At 34.1% G+C, this 14,283-nt stretch overlaps 2 protein-coding genes across 3 annotated transcripts; both read right to left on the bottom strand.

Annotated features, from left to right (window-relative positions):
• Positions 1-1,619: 1,619 nt before the first annotated feature.
• On the bottom strand, positions 1,620-5,027 carry LOC123210308 (putative transferase At4g12130, mitochondrial). 2 transcript variants are annotated; one of them, XM_044628582.1, is made up of 5 exons: positions 4,321-5,023; positions 3,201-3,454; positions 2,959-3,057; positions 2,181-2,339; positions 1,620-2,101 (listed from the first exon to the last, which is right to left on the bottom strand). In XM_044628582.1, exons 1-5 carry the CDS (start codon positions 4,779-4,781, stop codon positions 1,857-1,859), a joined length of 1,218 nt encoding a protein of 405 aa, XP_044484517.1. In that variant the 5' UTR covers positions 4,782-5,023; the 3' UTR covers positions 1,620-1,856. The 2 variants fall into 2 exon arrangements, with proteins under 2 accessions (XP_044484517.1, XP_044484518.1); XM_044628583.1 differs by lacking the exon at positions 2,181-2,339 and having other exon boundaries at positions 4,321-5,027.
• Positions 5,028-8,281: 3,254 nt separating this feature from the next.
• On the bottom strand, positions 8,282-13,377 carry LOC123211948 (AT-hook motif nuclear-localized protein 1-like). The gene is made up of 5 exons (XM_044630938.1): positions 12,512-13,377; positions 10,233-10,300; positions 9,796-9,927; positions 8,875-9,036; positions 8,282-8,757 (listed from the first exon to the last, which is right to left on the bottom strand). Exons 1-5 carry the CDS (start codon positions 12,894-12,896, stop codon positions 8,536-8,538), a joined length of 969 nt encoding a protein of 322 aa, XP_044486873.1. The 5' UTR covers positions 12,897-13,377; the 3' UTR covers positions 8,282-8,535.
• Between the last annotated feature and the right edge of the window lie 906 nt (positions 13,378-14,283).

Raw genomic sequence — 14,283 nt, forward strand, 5'->3', positions numbered from 1 at the left:
TACTTTAGAATTTCATCATACTTTGAGTGGAAACAAGTCTTTCGGCCTTACACAATTGAGGAAAGAACGAATTCTATTGAAATTGCCCTTATACATAAAGGAGATGTTAATACCCAATTTGATTACTTCATCTCACGTTCTTCTGTGACTTTTGGATGATTTTGGTTCCAAATTTTGGTTTTTCTTCACTTTCTTTATCATAATTATCTTGAAAATGGTTTTATAGATTGATAATCGATATATTTATTCTTTGTTTTTGGTTTTAGGAATTTCACTATACCTTGAAAATGGACGATTATCTTCCCAAACAAAGTCTGTTGGTGTCGAATGGGTTGGGGTGGAGTTGGGGCTGGTCATCGGTGGCAGAGAAACCGTCGGGAGGTAGAGACGGCTGGTAATGGTGTCGGAGAAAGTGAACGGGTTTTAAAACTAAACTCTAGGGGGAAAAATGTGATCTTTTTAAACTTGACTTAAGGGAGAAAAGTTAGTTTTTTAAATTTAGGGGGGGGAAATGAAATCATATTTAAGTTTATTTTTAATATTAAATATAAAATAACGATTTTACCATTAAAATTAACATATTTAAACAGTTATGAGCAAGTAAATGGAATTTTCAAAATTAACGAAGAGAATTTTGAGAATTCAGCATAGTTTGGGTGGGAAATAATCCTTTGGCTAAAAATGAATGAAAGTTTCCATTCATGTTACTGTTCATATTACAGTTGACAAAACTAGTAATGAAAGTTGTTGTTCACAGTACTGTTCACGGTTTTATTGACCAACTTAAATGTTATTTTCATTTTTTCAGAGATTTATAGTAAATCACCGCGAGAGAGAGAGAGAATTTAAATTCAACGATGCCCACTAATTTAGAGTCCAGTTAACAGTATATATCAGGGCAAAAATAACAATTATGTAAGGTCAGCTATTTTGAGGGACATGTTTTGATCAATTTCTTGTTTGGAGGAACATAGGTTTAGTGTCATATTAATACATTTGATCTTCTCTAGTAGATTAATTGGGAACCCTACATAAGAGTTTTGGTTTCATCTAAGTAAGGTGGATATTCGTTTTAGCTCAATAGAATTTACATTGATGACGGGCGTACTATTTAGTGAGTGCATGCATGGATATACAATTATCTATGTCAGTGTCAGAGGTTCAACAATTGAGGCGATGTTACTTCCCCAATTCTGCATCAGTTTCATACAGGGATGTACACTTGACTTTTGAGTCCCAATCATGAGGTGACAGTGGTGAGGGTACTGTCAATTTTGTGGATGATGGGGGCAAATGGTAAGAAGGTGGTTCCAAAGCGCTTCCTACTTTTAACCGATGATCTGGAGGCAATCAACCTTCAACCCATAGGGTGCATGGTGTGGAAACTAGTTACTGAATCTATGCGGCAGGCTATATAGAATTAGATACGAGGATGTCACCCGCTAATATCCACCTGTAGTGGGATCCACCAGGACGGGAGACATCCTAAGAAGACACAGCTTCAAAGATTAAGCAGAGTCCCACTTCTCTTAACTTTGAATTATCAATTCTTTTATTCAAACACAAAAAGTAATCGACTCAAGACCCTGAAATTCTCTTGGAACTCAACCAACTGCAGATTAGGGGTTAAAACAGTTAAATTATTGATATATTTATTGGTTTCTGTTTATAACTTATCCCATGTATGACAATAACTACAACCCAAATTCTCTCAGATCATCCTCTTTTTATTTGAGGCTACAAATTTTGAAGTGTATATACTAGCACAGCCAGAGTTTGAACGCCACCATCTGCAGTATTCATATGGTTCGCAGAGAGAACCATTATCCACAACTATCCTCAAATAATACAACTCTCTAAGCAACCGCAGTATCCAGTTGATGCTCTCGAAACCACTCAGCAGGCCACCATTGGGGTCTCATGGCCTCAACCCTCACATTTTCCTGTCCTTGTACAGTCAAGACACCTGATACTTTGAACGCTTCCTCCAACCGCAAGACACCCAGCCCGCAACAGCCCAGAGCAGTTGTTACCTTTCCAGCCTTCTTGCCAGTTTTCATATTAATTACTTCTGCGCCAAGAGCAACTTTCTGCTCTACTTCTGCCAAACGAAAAAGGCATTGCTTGCAATGTAAAAAGATTATGAAATAAGTAACCAGAAGGTCAATGCAGTAGCCTACCTTTTCCTTTATCATTAAAAAACCTTAAAGGAAGCAAGCGCTTGCGAATAACCCCCTGGTGATGTGTTCGAGCAATTAACTCTTGACCAACATAGCAACCTTTATCAAAACTTATCGCATTTAGACCAGAAAGATTGTATTCCAATGGCATCGCCTCTCCTAATTAGGATAAATACAAAGGTCAGGGAAAAAGATTAAAACTCTTCAATAAAAGGGTTTGGACAGTTTCATGATATGAAAAAGAAGAGTCCATGCCATATTAGAATAAACAAAGAGAAGCACTTATGGACCTGAGGTAGATGTCCATAATGTGGTTTCTGAGAAAAATTAAACCACATCAAATTTGACTGATTTCTGAAAAACTGAATCCTAACAGCGGCCATGTAAATTGAACAGATCCAGCCAAATATTTCTCCAGTTTGATTAATAGGAATAGATGATGTGCTTGGTTTGAGTTCACCAAAATTTAAATGGCCAAACACAGAATTTGGTGAGTGAACAATCATGACAGCTTGACACATCAGCAATAACTTATGAGATGTTATTTTATAATTTAGATAATTGATGAACATATTAATATAATAATGTATATTTTGATTCGATGAATTACTCAGTTTCTAAACATTAAAATCTGCAACTAAATAAGACTTACCCTGTTTTTGTAACTTGAAAATTGTAGAAAGCAAACTGAAGTGATCAATGTGGTTAGTTTAGTCAGTTCACTTATTTTGCTAAACACCCTAAATCCAAGTATGCTAAAGGAGAAAACAAAGAGCACCTTTCGGAATTTCAGTTGAGCCTTCAGCGACTCCCTTCTCTAATCTCCATAAAACGTAATTCTCTTCACCTGTTTCTTTGTCAGCCTCCACCAAAGGTGCTGCAACAGACAAAAAGAAAACGAAGTTTTGCAACTTAAACAATTACAAGATGCAATAGATGACTATGACATGCTTCTGAGCCTTTTAAATAACATGGTGATAAAAATAAAGACATGTCTATGAAGCAGTTTTTAACACTCACGAGTTGTTCCAGATGGAAAAATTCCCCTGTATCCAAGACACACCAATCTGGGATCCTTAAACCATTGCCATCCATCACTGTTACCACATGAAGCTGACACACCAGAACGATCAATACCACTGCCCCAGCCAACACTACCAGCCTCTGGCTCTTCTATAGGTGAAGATGCTTGAGAGATCTTCTCAGCAAAACGTTGCCAGCAGGAGAATTCCTCGGCAACATTTTCAATCTCAACCTTAGTTCTCAACCGATATCTGCAGCAACAAGACAAAGATACACAAATTGGCAAAAGTAGACCATATCACCAACAAGAACAGTGCCCAAACCCTGCACACAACACAGCATACTGAAAACAACTTAATCATCACAAAGCCACTCTAAAAGCAAACTTTGGGACTGCTTATGTTTGAATATTTGAGCAATCCTTCAGACTGGACCTACAGGCTACCTAGGCAGTTGCATAAATTGTGTCTCATTTCTTGCTATTTTGGTCACTCCTACTTATACATTTCCAGAATACTTGAAGCATGTAAAGCAGAAAAAGTAAACACCTAATTGTACCACATTTTGTCAGACTCGGCTCTGTTGAAAACAAAATCCAATAAAAAGATAATAGATCAAATCAAGCTTCCAATATCAAAACATTTAGTAAATTAACTTGAATCTAACCCAATTGTAACGAAGTCACCAGCATTCCATAAATTAGCATCTGTTATTTATACATCCTATTATGTTCTATGGAGCTACAATCCAAATTGCAAGTTTCGAAACTAAATCTCTCTATTAAGTGGAAGAATGGCATTTCCTTACTTACATGAGATATTGATAACTTCCAATAAATATCATACATTTTTTAATATTTAATTATACCTGCATCTGACTAATCGCAACAAAAGTAAAGACATGGATTCTTAATACTCAACTAAACATAAGGTCCAGTGATTGTCAGGAAACAATGTTGAAATATGAGAATGATAAATTTCCAATGTTCATAATTGATGCATTTCGCTCAACACAGCATAAATTAGCACTCAAAATAAAATAGAGAGGCAGATTTCAAATCAAGTAGCATAAATTTTAAACTCAAGATTTTTTTTTTTCAATTATAATAATAACTTACTTCTTAAAAGTTTGCAATAACTCATCCAAGACTGACCCATCAACATCAGCAAACAACTCGACGGACCCGTCATCTTTATTGGAAGCGGGTCCAGACCCCCGCCGGTTCAGCTTTTCGTCGGGTCTAGGCGGGGAATACAAGAATAAGTCGTACAAAAACCTCCCTTGAGGAGTCAAAAGCGCCGCGTAAACAGGCGAAACAGACTCAGAAGGCAAGTTGGGTGTTGGCACCGTGGACGTGTTGTCTCTCTTACCCGGGAGTTCACCGAACTTCCTTACATCGTTGGTCAATAAACCTTGTAGAAACTTAATAGTTTCTGGGCCGCTGAACCGGACAACAGACCGGGATCTCAGGAGCGAGGCCATTGAACCAGCATGGTGTAGATTGTGTTCATTGTGTAGCCTACGGCATACGGAGAATATGGATTTCGAGACCTTTCCATGTGGTTTGATAAAACGCATTTTTTTTTTCTTTCTTTACGCAGTGTATGTTTGGCTTCTGTGTAAGGTGTGGAGTAGGGTTGAAGGAGAAGAGAGAAGCAGAGAAAGAGACAGAAGCTGAGCTGAAACGATGAGACGTGGCTTTAAGGGTTTTGGGTTCATGCCACGTGGATTTCATATTGCCATGCCATGTGCTTCACTGGAACATTGTTTGTGCTTTTGTGTTTGATGAAATGCCGCACTTATGAATGGTGGTAGGATAGCGTGTCTCCAAAACCAAATATTTTATATTAGGTATTAGTTTCATATCATATATAATATAATTTTTTAAAAATAATAACAAAGATATATTATTATTTTTAAAAATATCTTAAATATATTTAAAAATTAAAATTTATATATATATATATTTTTTTAAAGTATATTAATTCGTAACAATAATATATATCGTATCGTGAAATATATATTATATTATATTATATATTTATTATATCAAATTAATTTTATACATCTTATGATATATATCAGTTTTTATTTATATCTTATTATATCATATAATATAAATTATATATTGTCGGATAATGATATCTATGCATCTATTTATATATTGTCGGATAATGATATCTATGCATCTATTTATTAAAGAAACCATTATTATAGTTGTCGCGGTTAAATTTTCAAATGACAAGTTTGTCCTCAGCCACTTCACAAAAACATGGAAAAAATAGTTTAAAAATTAGGTTTTTAACCCAGCCCTATGTGAACCACTATTTTCTAACTAAAATGTCAAATTTTTACCTTTGAATGTGACAAATGACAAATTTATACCTTTGGTTATATTGTGTTATTAAATTTTATTACATTTTAAAATATAAAAAAAAAAAGAAGAAAACATACTCAGAGTCCTCTGTTCTGCTCCAGTCAAAGTCCCAGTTTTAGATACTTAGACTAATTAAATCATTCAGCCTTTGTTAGGCAAACAGAGGCTAAAGTAATGAAAGATACCCCAACCATACTTTCAAGCATCAAATCACAACCTCAATGAGATTAAAAACAAACTAGCGATTGAGTCATGGCTTAAGACATCTAAATGGATTTGCATTAAAAAATTTTTGACTCTGTGTGGTGTCTGGGGAGTCGACAACAACCAGGTTCCTAACTAGTTTTAAAGCTAGGATTATACTTTCATTCCAATCCTTCAACACCACTGATCACTTGACAATAAAGTAGTAGTTGAATCACCAGCATCCGAACAAGGAGATCCAACGCAAGAAGAAATCTCCCAAGGCACAATTTCATTACAAAATGAAACTAAGGTCATCTGTCATCGGTTTGTGTTTCCTCGTTCATGTTCTCTTTCCTTTTTCACTCTCTCCCCTAAAGTCACAATACCTGATCGCATCATAACTGTTTAATCAGGCAAAAGCAAAGCTTTCCATCAGTATTGCATCGATATTATGACTCAAAAATTTTCAAATGGACAAAATCTAAAAAGCCATAAAGAAAATTGTTTTAGGCGTTGTTATAGAGAGGGTTATTGTTGATAAGAACATGGACAAAGTCGACCACATGATCTAGAGGTCATGGGTCAAGCTCTAGCAAGGGCCAAGATCTAGAACACATGACGGTATCTATGATCTTTTAATTTGAAGTCATCATTCCACCTTATACATAGATCAATATAACTTGACATCAAAATAATGGTTTAATATGATCTTTAAAAAAAGATTATCAAAATAAAAATGATTAATTATATTAAGAAATATATAAAAATGATAGTGAATCAATAAAAGATTCACCACTTACAAGTATAAGAGTATATATCTTTGTCAGACTTAGTGAAACTAATGGATATCATCAATCACTTAAATTTTTGACATCATTGGGATTTGGTTATTGTTTAATCTAATACTATTTGATTATTACTACAAAAGTCAGGTAATGCAAATCCAAAGAATATGAGATAGACATTACATTTGTGTCTCAACATCAATGAGGTATCGATTAATAAAAGGATCGAATTGTACAACAATCGTATTGTCGACAGGTTCTCATCTATCATTGACACTTCATTATTTAGATAGTTAATATCTTATTGAAAACTAATCTTGATCTATTTGCAAATGGTTGACGGATTGAAGATTCATCACAAATCTACTTACTATCAATATGACAAAGTACATATGAGTCATAAACAAAAGAGGTTGATCACAATACCTAAAAGCATTGGTTTACACAGAGTGTATCATTTTTGGAATTTAAGACGACAATTTTTAGATCATTTGAGATATTATCACTTTAAGGGACCAAATTGATATAACTCATAAATGAATAAACTGATGTGATATAAATAAAAATTGATTTTATTCAAATCCGATAAAAAATATTTAAATATTAAATAAGTTTAATGTTATAATCAATAGGCGTTTCAGTCATAGGAATGATCATTTTTTATCTCTAATTAACTTTATTTTATGTATTAATTATAACATTAATGTTGATTAATACAACATTAATGGGCATTCCACCTCCTTAGAATGGTCATTCTAATATTTGTATATAAATTGACACTAATATGAACTGCATAAAATTGTATTCACCATTTGCACAGCTTTTGTCTTCATCTTCCCAACCAATCTAATCATCGCTGCAATTGTTGTTTTTACCTTTCTTATACCCATTGGAACCACAATATTCATCATCTTCATTACTGTTGCCTCTGATGAAGTCGAACAAAGGGCAGACCTCAAATTGGTTAGCATATGGCTGGTGGCTCCCAACAATTATATGGTGAATATGATGATGCTAAACAACGATAAAGAGGACTTGATGAAAGCTGAATAAATATTGTTGATAATGAATTGTTCATAAGCAGAATTAGCAGCTACAAACAAATTAGAAATACAGAGAACAGCGTCCCAGTCCCTGTCCCAGCCAGCTTCATATAGGCATTATTCTTCATATTACAGGCAGGAACATGAAGAAAGATATTCTTGGGAGATGAAGTTGAAGCTCAACTTTTTATTTAGCAATTAAATAAATCTTGATAATGGTATTTAAATTATTTAATTACGTTGATAACTGCTCCTGATGCAAATGAGAGCTGACTTAAAATTATCAATTTTCAGAGACATATAATCCACAAATCAACTGTGGACCGAAGAGATGAGTAAAATTATATATACAAATAAATATTACTAATTTATTGTTTATCTTTTCTTTAACTTCGAAATCACTCAATAACATAATAACATATTTTTATTTTAGGTTGTATAAATAAGAAGTAAAATTTATTTGTATATGTAATATTATTCTTTCGAGATTAAGACTCAACTCTCTGAATGTGAAGCAAAACGCTGTAAAAGTGACTAGTGCAGTGACATCATAAAATTGGAACACATAAAAGAAGTTAGTGTTTCAGGCAGGTCAGACCACCGTCGCTGAGATATAATAGGATAAACAAGCAATTGGTGAATGATGTTCAAAAACAAAACAATGCTGGAAATAATAATCCATCACTCTAAAGAAAAAGGCAACTCTAGAAGAAAATATTACATCAAAATTCTACATGACACAACAGTGGTAGAACCCTACCTAATCGCCTAACTACAACATGTAATACCCCAGATTAAACTCATGGAATAATGATAAATATTTCACAAAGTTTACAGACAAAACAACACATGAGGTGAGATTCAACAAATGGAGTTTAGTTTGATTGCTGATGTTGTCAGTAGCAATGGGTACATTACATGATATGTTGAGGCTCTTTACATCACCCTACAGGCTGAGATGCATTATTGTCAGTAGGCTTACTCGAGTCTGATGGCAATGGAGACCAATTATCGCCACGGAATGTGGTAGTAAAATTTCCTTTTGGATCAGCACTGGAAATAGGAACAGCAGCAGTTGGAGTAGCAGTGGATATGGGCTCATGTTTCTGCTTCTTAGGCTTTTGCTCATGCTGGTTCCCTGCCAAAAAGCTGCCTACTACAACCTGATATACCAACAAAACGCCATAAGAATTTAAGATTCAACTCTTAAGATGTTTGAAGTGCAATCATGAAATCAAGATGTTCAAAAAAAAAAAAAAAACAAAGGAAAATTGACAAACCTGCACAGGACTCGCGGCCACCAGAAGACCAGCAACTCCACCACCTACAACACGTCCATCAGGACTTGCTAATGAAACACTCATCCCACCAGATCTGCTCCTTGTTCCCCCACTATCACTAGGCATGAATGAACCAGATAAGGAAAGTATCTCAAACCGACCCTGCAAGAACAACAGTGGAAACAAATGGGATTTCTGTTCGTTACCAGTTTAAAATTAAACAAAAATAATAGGAATAAAATTAGGGATGGAGAATGTATGTGAAAGTAAAGGTTCAACTAAAGATAAAACTGGTTGCATCAAGGGAAGGAAAATATCATTTGAAGTCATAAAACTTGATTAACATCTGGTAGAGAGATGAATGACAAGAAAGAAAATCCCAGGTACAGCAGCATTGAAGAACAAGATTGAGTAACTATCCTAATCAGTTTTCCAAGGATGAGATGACAACAATTTGGTCCTTCTAGCATTGCTCTCTATTCTTCCAGTCTTAATGACAAAGCTATGGTCTTAGCATCAACTATATGAATGTTTTACTACTACCAACTTCATTCTAGTCTGCAGATCATTCTTCCAGCACTTTCATATATTGCACCATTAACTTCATGATTAAGTTAAAATTTTCTAAACAAAATCATACAAAGAACAAGACAGAGTACTGCTATTTTAGTTCCTTCCAACAAGGTGAACACAAACTCAATCTGAATCTTCACAAGTACACCATTACAATGTGTTGGTAAAGATAAAAAATTTAACTTTCATGTAACACCAAGATTGACAGACCAAATTACCCCAAAAAAAAAAAAAATTTGACAGTGAATCTTATTTTTAACACTGAGTATCAAACTGCCATTTCAATCTGAAGGACTTATAATAGGTCAACCAAATATAAGCATCTCATTCAAAAGGAAAATGCACCACCTCATATGTTAATGTACCCCCCGAAGAATCAGGCTGACGCAGTGTTACACTTGAGATCACACCATTTGCAGAGAGAATGCATATGGCCCGAGGTCCTTGTTGAGAAAACGATATGATCTTCATTGTTACATCCTAAAACAAATCACAATCACAGAAAATTAGTATATGACCTACTCCATCCAACCTAAGAGGACACAGAAATCATTCCAGAGAAGTTAGCAGCAAAATTAAGTTCAATACTTTCTTAAGACTATGCAATTTCCTGGATGGAAAAATAGGAAAGAGAAAGTTAGGGCCAATAGCTCAAATTATGTCTACAGTTCTCCCAACCATGGTTTTTATTTTTTAAGCCCAGGAGATACAGAAGATACTGCATTCAAACCATGAATATAGAAAGAACAAAATTCTTAAAGAAACTGTGATGATAAAAAATATACCTCTCCTGTATTAACAGTAATGATATGTGGTGTAAAATTAGCACCAACAGAGCATGCAACCCATTCCCCTACAAAAGGTCAATTCAAACAAGATAAAGTAACAGTAATGTGGAAGTTCTCAATCTGCAATTAATTGTTTATTCACAGACAATAACCATGATCAAGCAAACTGGCAATTCATGCACAATTTCAAAAATCAGTACTCTGTAGGAAACATGATTAAGCTTATATCTTCTACATTCATTGAATAATAGGAGTACAAGAACTACTATCATCTTCTCAGATTAGTAAGTCTGTTTCTCTCCTAGCCTTTGATTTATCAAGATTGATAGACATTATGGACTTCTTATGTATTTTGTACTTATTAATTGAATAAAAAATGGCGCCACCAAATTTAATAAGTCTAGCAATCAGTAACACAAGGAAAACAATAACACATGCCATCACTTTGGTATAAGAATCCAAAGAACTGGATAACTGTAACAACTATTGCAATTAAATTAAGAAAACGATTCACAAACAGTACATTTGTAGTATACCATACTCAATACACAAGGCATGTGTGTTTCTTAAGTAAATTTTCGAAGTAACAAACTGAATTCACAAAAAAGAGACTAGAGTGGGAAAAGGGAAGCAAAAAGGAAAACACAAGATAATGGTATTATCCTTGCTTTCAACCAATACAGAAACCAAAGCAAATAGATAAATATGCACATCATATAACAATTTAATAGCAAATTTGTTCAACCACACATTCTAAATCAATACACCTAAACAATGTTGTAATAGACTATATTTCTAGTAGAAACCTTACAAACTAAATGATAAGAGTAAACAGTGAAAGATGCTATTGGTTCACAAGGACCTTAACATTTGTAAGAAATCTAAGGTTTTATTTAAAATGGCATCATTTCCCTTCTATGGCTCTCTCATGCTTGAAAGATTAAAAAAAAAAAACCATTCACTTCTTGATGTCAAAAATAACATGTATAACATGCAACTAAAAATTGATCGATAAAACATAAAAGTACACAAGGTATGGAAGTAGATACTTCCTCATGCTCAACATGAAAATTTGACTGAGATAAAATAAAAATTAACAAGAATTAGACTGCTTTCACAAATCTAAGGTTTTATTTAAAATGGCATCATTTCCCTTCTATGGCTCTCTCATGCTTGAAAGAAAAAAAAAAAAAAACATTCACTTCTTGATGTCAAAAATAACATGTATAACATGCAACTGAAAATTGATCGATAAAACATAAAAGTACACAAGGAATGGAAGTAGATACTTCCTCATGCTCAACATGAAAATTTGACTGAGATAAAATAAAAATTAACAAGAATTAGACTCCTTTCACAACATATGTGGTAAATATATCCTGCGGTTGGGGAATTTGACAGCTCAGAATCTCTATTACCCACTAGTCAGTGGTCACGCAGTTAAAAGAAGAGATAATTCTGTAACTAGCTACTGCGTATGAAATGCTCAATCTCACTGTATTCAATTCGCTTAAAAAATGATAAAGTGTTGATGACTTGAAAACTCCACTGTTTGCTTCTTCAAAGTAACGAAGGCTGTATATCTAAAAGATGCTTATTTTAACTGTGGTACAAAAGAAGCCAGTGAAGAGACGAGGTAGACAGGGAGATAATTTAGTAATCACGTCAATGTTCAAGCTTTCACTAGCGCTTCAGAAAAATGAAAACTTGTAAACTGCGTAGCCAACGCTCCAACCGTATAAAAAGATGGCAAGAATAAGAAGTCAAAGGCGTGAGTCATTAACTCATAGTATTCATCTACCCACTTGGAAGAGAACTCACCCCACTTAACACGTAACACATCAGAGCCTAAAAATCAGTCAGAGCAATATGACACCAAAATCATAACGAAACATAAAACATGGAGAAAAAAATTTCCCCTGTTCACTCAGTCTCACCCAGTCAGTAACAAAAAGTATACAGGTGTCCTGTCCTGCATCATTTAGCAGAGTTTATCAGGTACCCAACAAGTACCCAAATGACAACCCATTAACCCGAGATTCCATCATTCCTATACCAAACCGATCCACACACACACAATATAACAAGATCTCTCAACATAAGCATCTAATCGAAGGTCCCACTTCTAACCAACACCACCACCACCAAAGTTTATACATCTCAAGTTCTCAACTCACTCGCTCACTCCAAAAATACTATCAGAACCATTCAAAATCTCAACTTTTAACCCCAAATCGAGTACCAATGTTTATTCATAAAACTTTTGTTATAATTACCTAAATTTTCCAGCTCATACTTTGACTTGCTGACCGAGCCGGCCGGCTTCATTTTCCTTTGCTTCTCAGCCGACCTGGAGAAGTCGATCACCGGAGGCGACGGTGCCGCCGAAGATATGGGCTTGGGAGAGAGAGCCATAGTGACCGTGCCATCGGGTCCATACTTTCTGGGTCTACCACGTTTTTTCTTAGCAGGGAACGTGGCCGCAGCCGCCGCCGCCGCAGGCTGAGCAGGAGCAGGGGCGGATCCAGTATTTGGGTTCCGGTTCGCGGTCGGGTTTTCGGATCTTGAAGATATCTGGTAATCCAAAGGAGCATCTGATCCAACAACTGTTACCCCACCCGTTGTGGCTGGAGTTACTGGTTTTCTCGGTGCTTCTTCCATAGATAAACCCTAAGTTTCTATTTTTATATATAAAAAAAATTTACGTATTTTGGAGGGTTTTAGAGAAAACCCATTTGAATTTTAAGCTCAATCAACTTACAGCAGCAAGACTTAAAGTTAAAAAAAAAAAAAAAACAAAAAAATTCCAGAAAAATAAACCTGTAAATCTAAAACCCAGAAGAAGAAGAAGAAAATTTTTTCAGAACTTAAACTTACTAAAGCTGATAAACAAGAAGAGGTTTTGGCTGGCAGTGATTATTATTAAGCAGAAGCAGAGTTTTGAGATTAGAAAGAATAATTAAAGCTGAAACAGAGATTAAAAATGGTGGTATTTTTAAATATAATTAATAATAATAATAATATTGTTTTTATGGGAAATTTGAAGAAAAAGATTGAAATTTGATCTTGATTTTGAAGTTTTGAATTAGAAAAGATGAGATAATAAGAAACATTGATTTTTGTTGTTGAGCTAACTTTGTAAGTATATCTGAAATGAGAGTAAAAAAGAAAAATGAAAAAGGAAATAATTAGATAATATTATATTATATTATATTATAATTGTAATGGTCGATATAATAGGTTAAAATATGTTGATAATTATTTTATATTGTTTTAGTTGGAATCCGGTGTAGAAATAATAAATTAAAATAAATATCAAAGTGGGTAGATGATTTTTCTTTTTTTAAGGGGCAGAGAAAGTGGACAAATTGATTTAATAATAATAATAATAATAATAAATAAATATTATTATTTTTTAAATTGAGTGAATGACAAGTAAATAAATTTAGATTGCCAAAGCTTGAAGAAATTATGCGCAAAAGGGAAGAAAAATTAAAAAAACAAAAGAAGAGTGGCCTAACCTAAGCCAGCCAAGGCAAGACAAGGCAAGGCAAGCCTTACCTTTTTATGGGGCCTCACAACCATTACCTGTAGCTCTTCAATGTTTCTATTCTGTGTGAGAAAAGAAGAATTCCGTAACAAATTTGATTTAATTTCCAGTAAATTTTGACTCTTCAATGTTTTCCGAGGGGACCACAAACATTGACCAAGATGAAATGAAATAGCAAAACCAAAGGGTATCTTTCTGAAAATTTTGATTAGATTAAGTTACCAAAAACAATAAAAGAAATTAAAAAAAAAAATTGAGTTTAGATAAGAACAGACCAAATATTTAATTATTTAAGAGTATTTGATAAAATATATATATTTGATGAGTTCGATGCACAATATAAGGTTATTATCTTCCCACGACCATCTTTTTTGTTTTTTTCTTTATTTTCTTCCTTTGTTTTTTTAATGAATATTGGCTTGCAAATGGGCATATAATTTTATTATTATTATTATTATTTTTTAAATTATGGTCGGTTGTCACACCTGACATATTACA

This window comes from Mangifera indica, chromosome 3, assembly GCF_011075055.1.
Source record: "Mangifera indica cultivar Alphonso chromosome 3, CATAS_Mindica_2.1, whole genome shotgun sequence".
NCBI lineage: Eukaryota > Viridiplantae > Streptophyta > Magnoliopsida > Sapindales > Anacardiaceae > Mangifera > Mangifera indica.

Coding starts and splice junctions, on each gene's coding strand:
- LOC123210308 (XM_044628582.1), bottom strand. CDS start 4,781: ATGCGTTTTATCAAACCACATGGAAAGGTCTCGAAATCCATATTCTCC. Junction 3,058..3,200: donor TTTTCCATCTGGAACAACTC/GTGAGTGTTAAA, acceptor TGTCTGTTGCAG/CACCTTTGGTGGAGGCTGAC. Junction 2,102..2,180: donor TTTTAATGATAAAGGAAAAG/GTAGGCTACTGC, acceptor TTCGTTTGGCAG/AAGTAGAGCAGAAAGTTGCT.
- LOC123211948 (XM_044630938.1), bottom strand. CDS start 12,896: ATGGAAGAAGCACCGAGAAAACCAGTAACTCCAGCCACAACGGGTGGG. Junction 9,037..9,795: donor GGGGTACATTAACATATGAG/GTGGTGCATTTT, acceptor TTGTTCTTGCAG/GGTCGGTTTGAGATACTTTC. Junction 8,758..8,874: donor TGGCCGCGAGTCCTGTGCAG/GTTTGTCAATTT, acceptor TTGGTATATCAG/GTTGTAGTAGGCAGCTTTTT.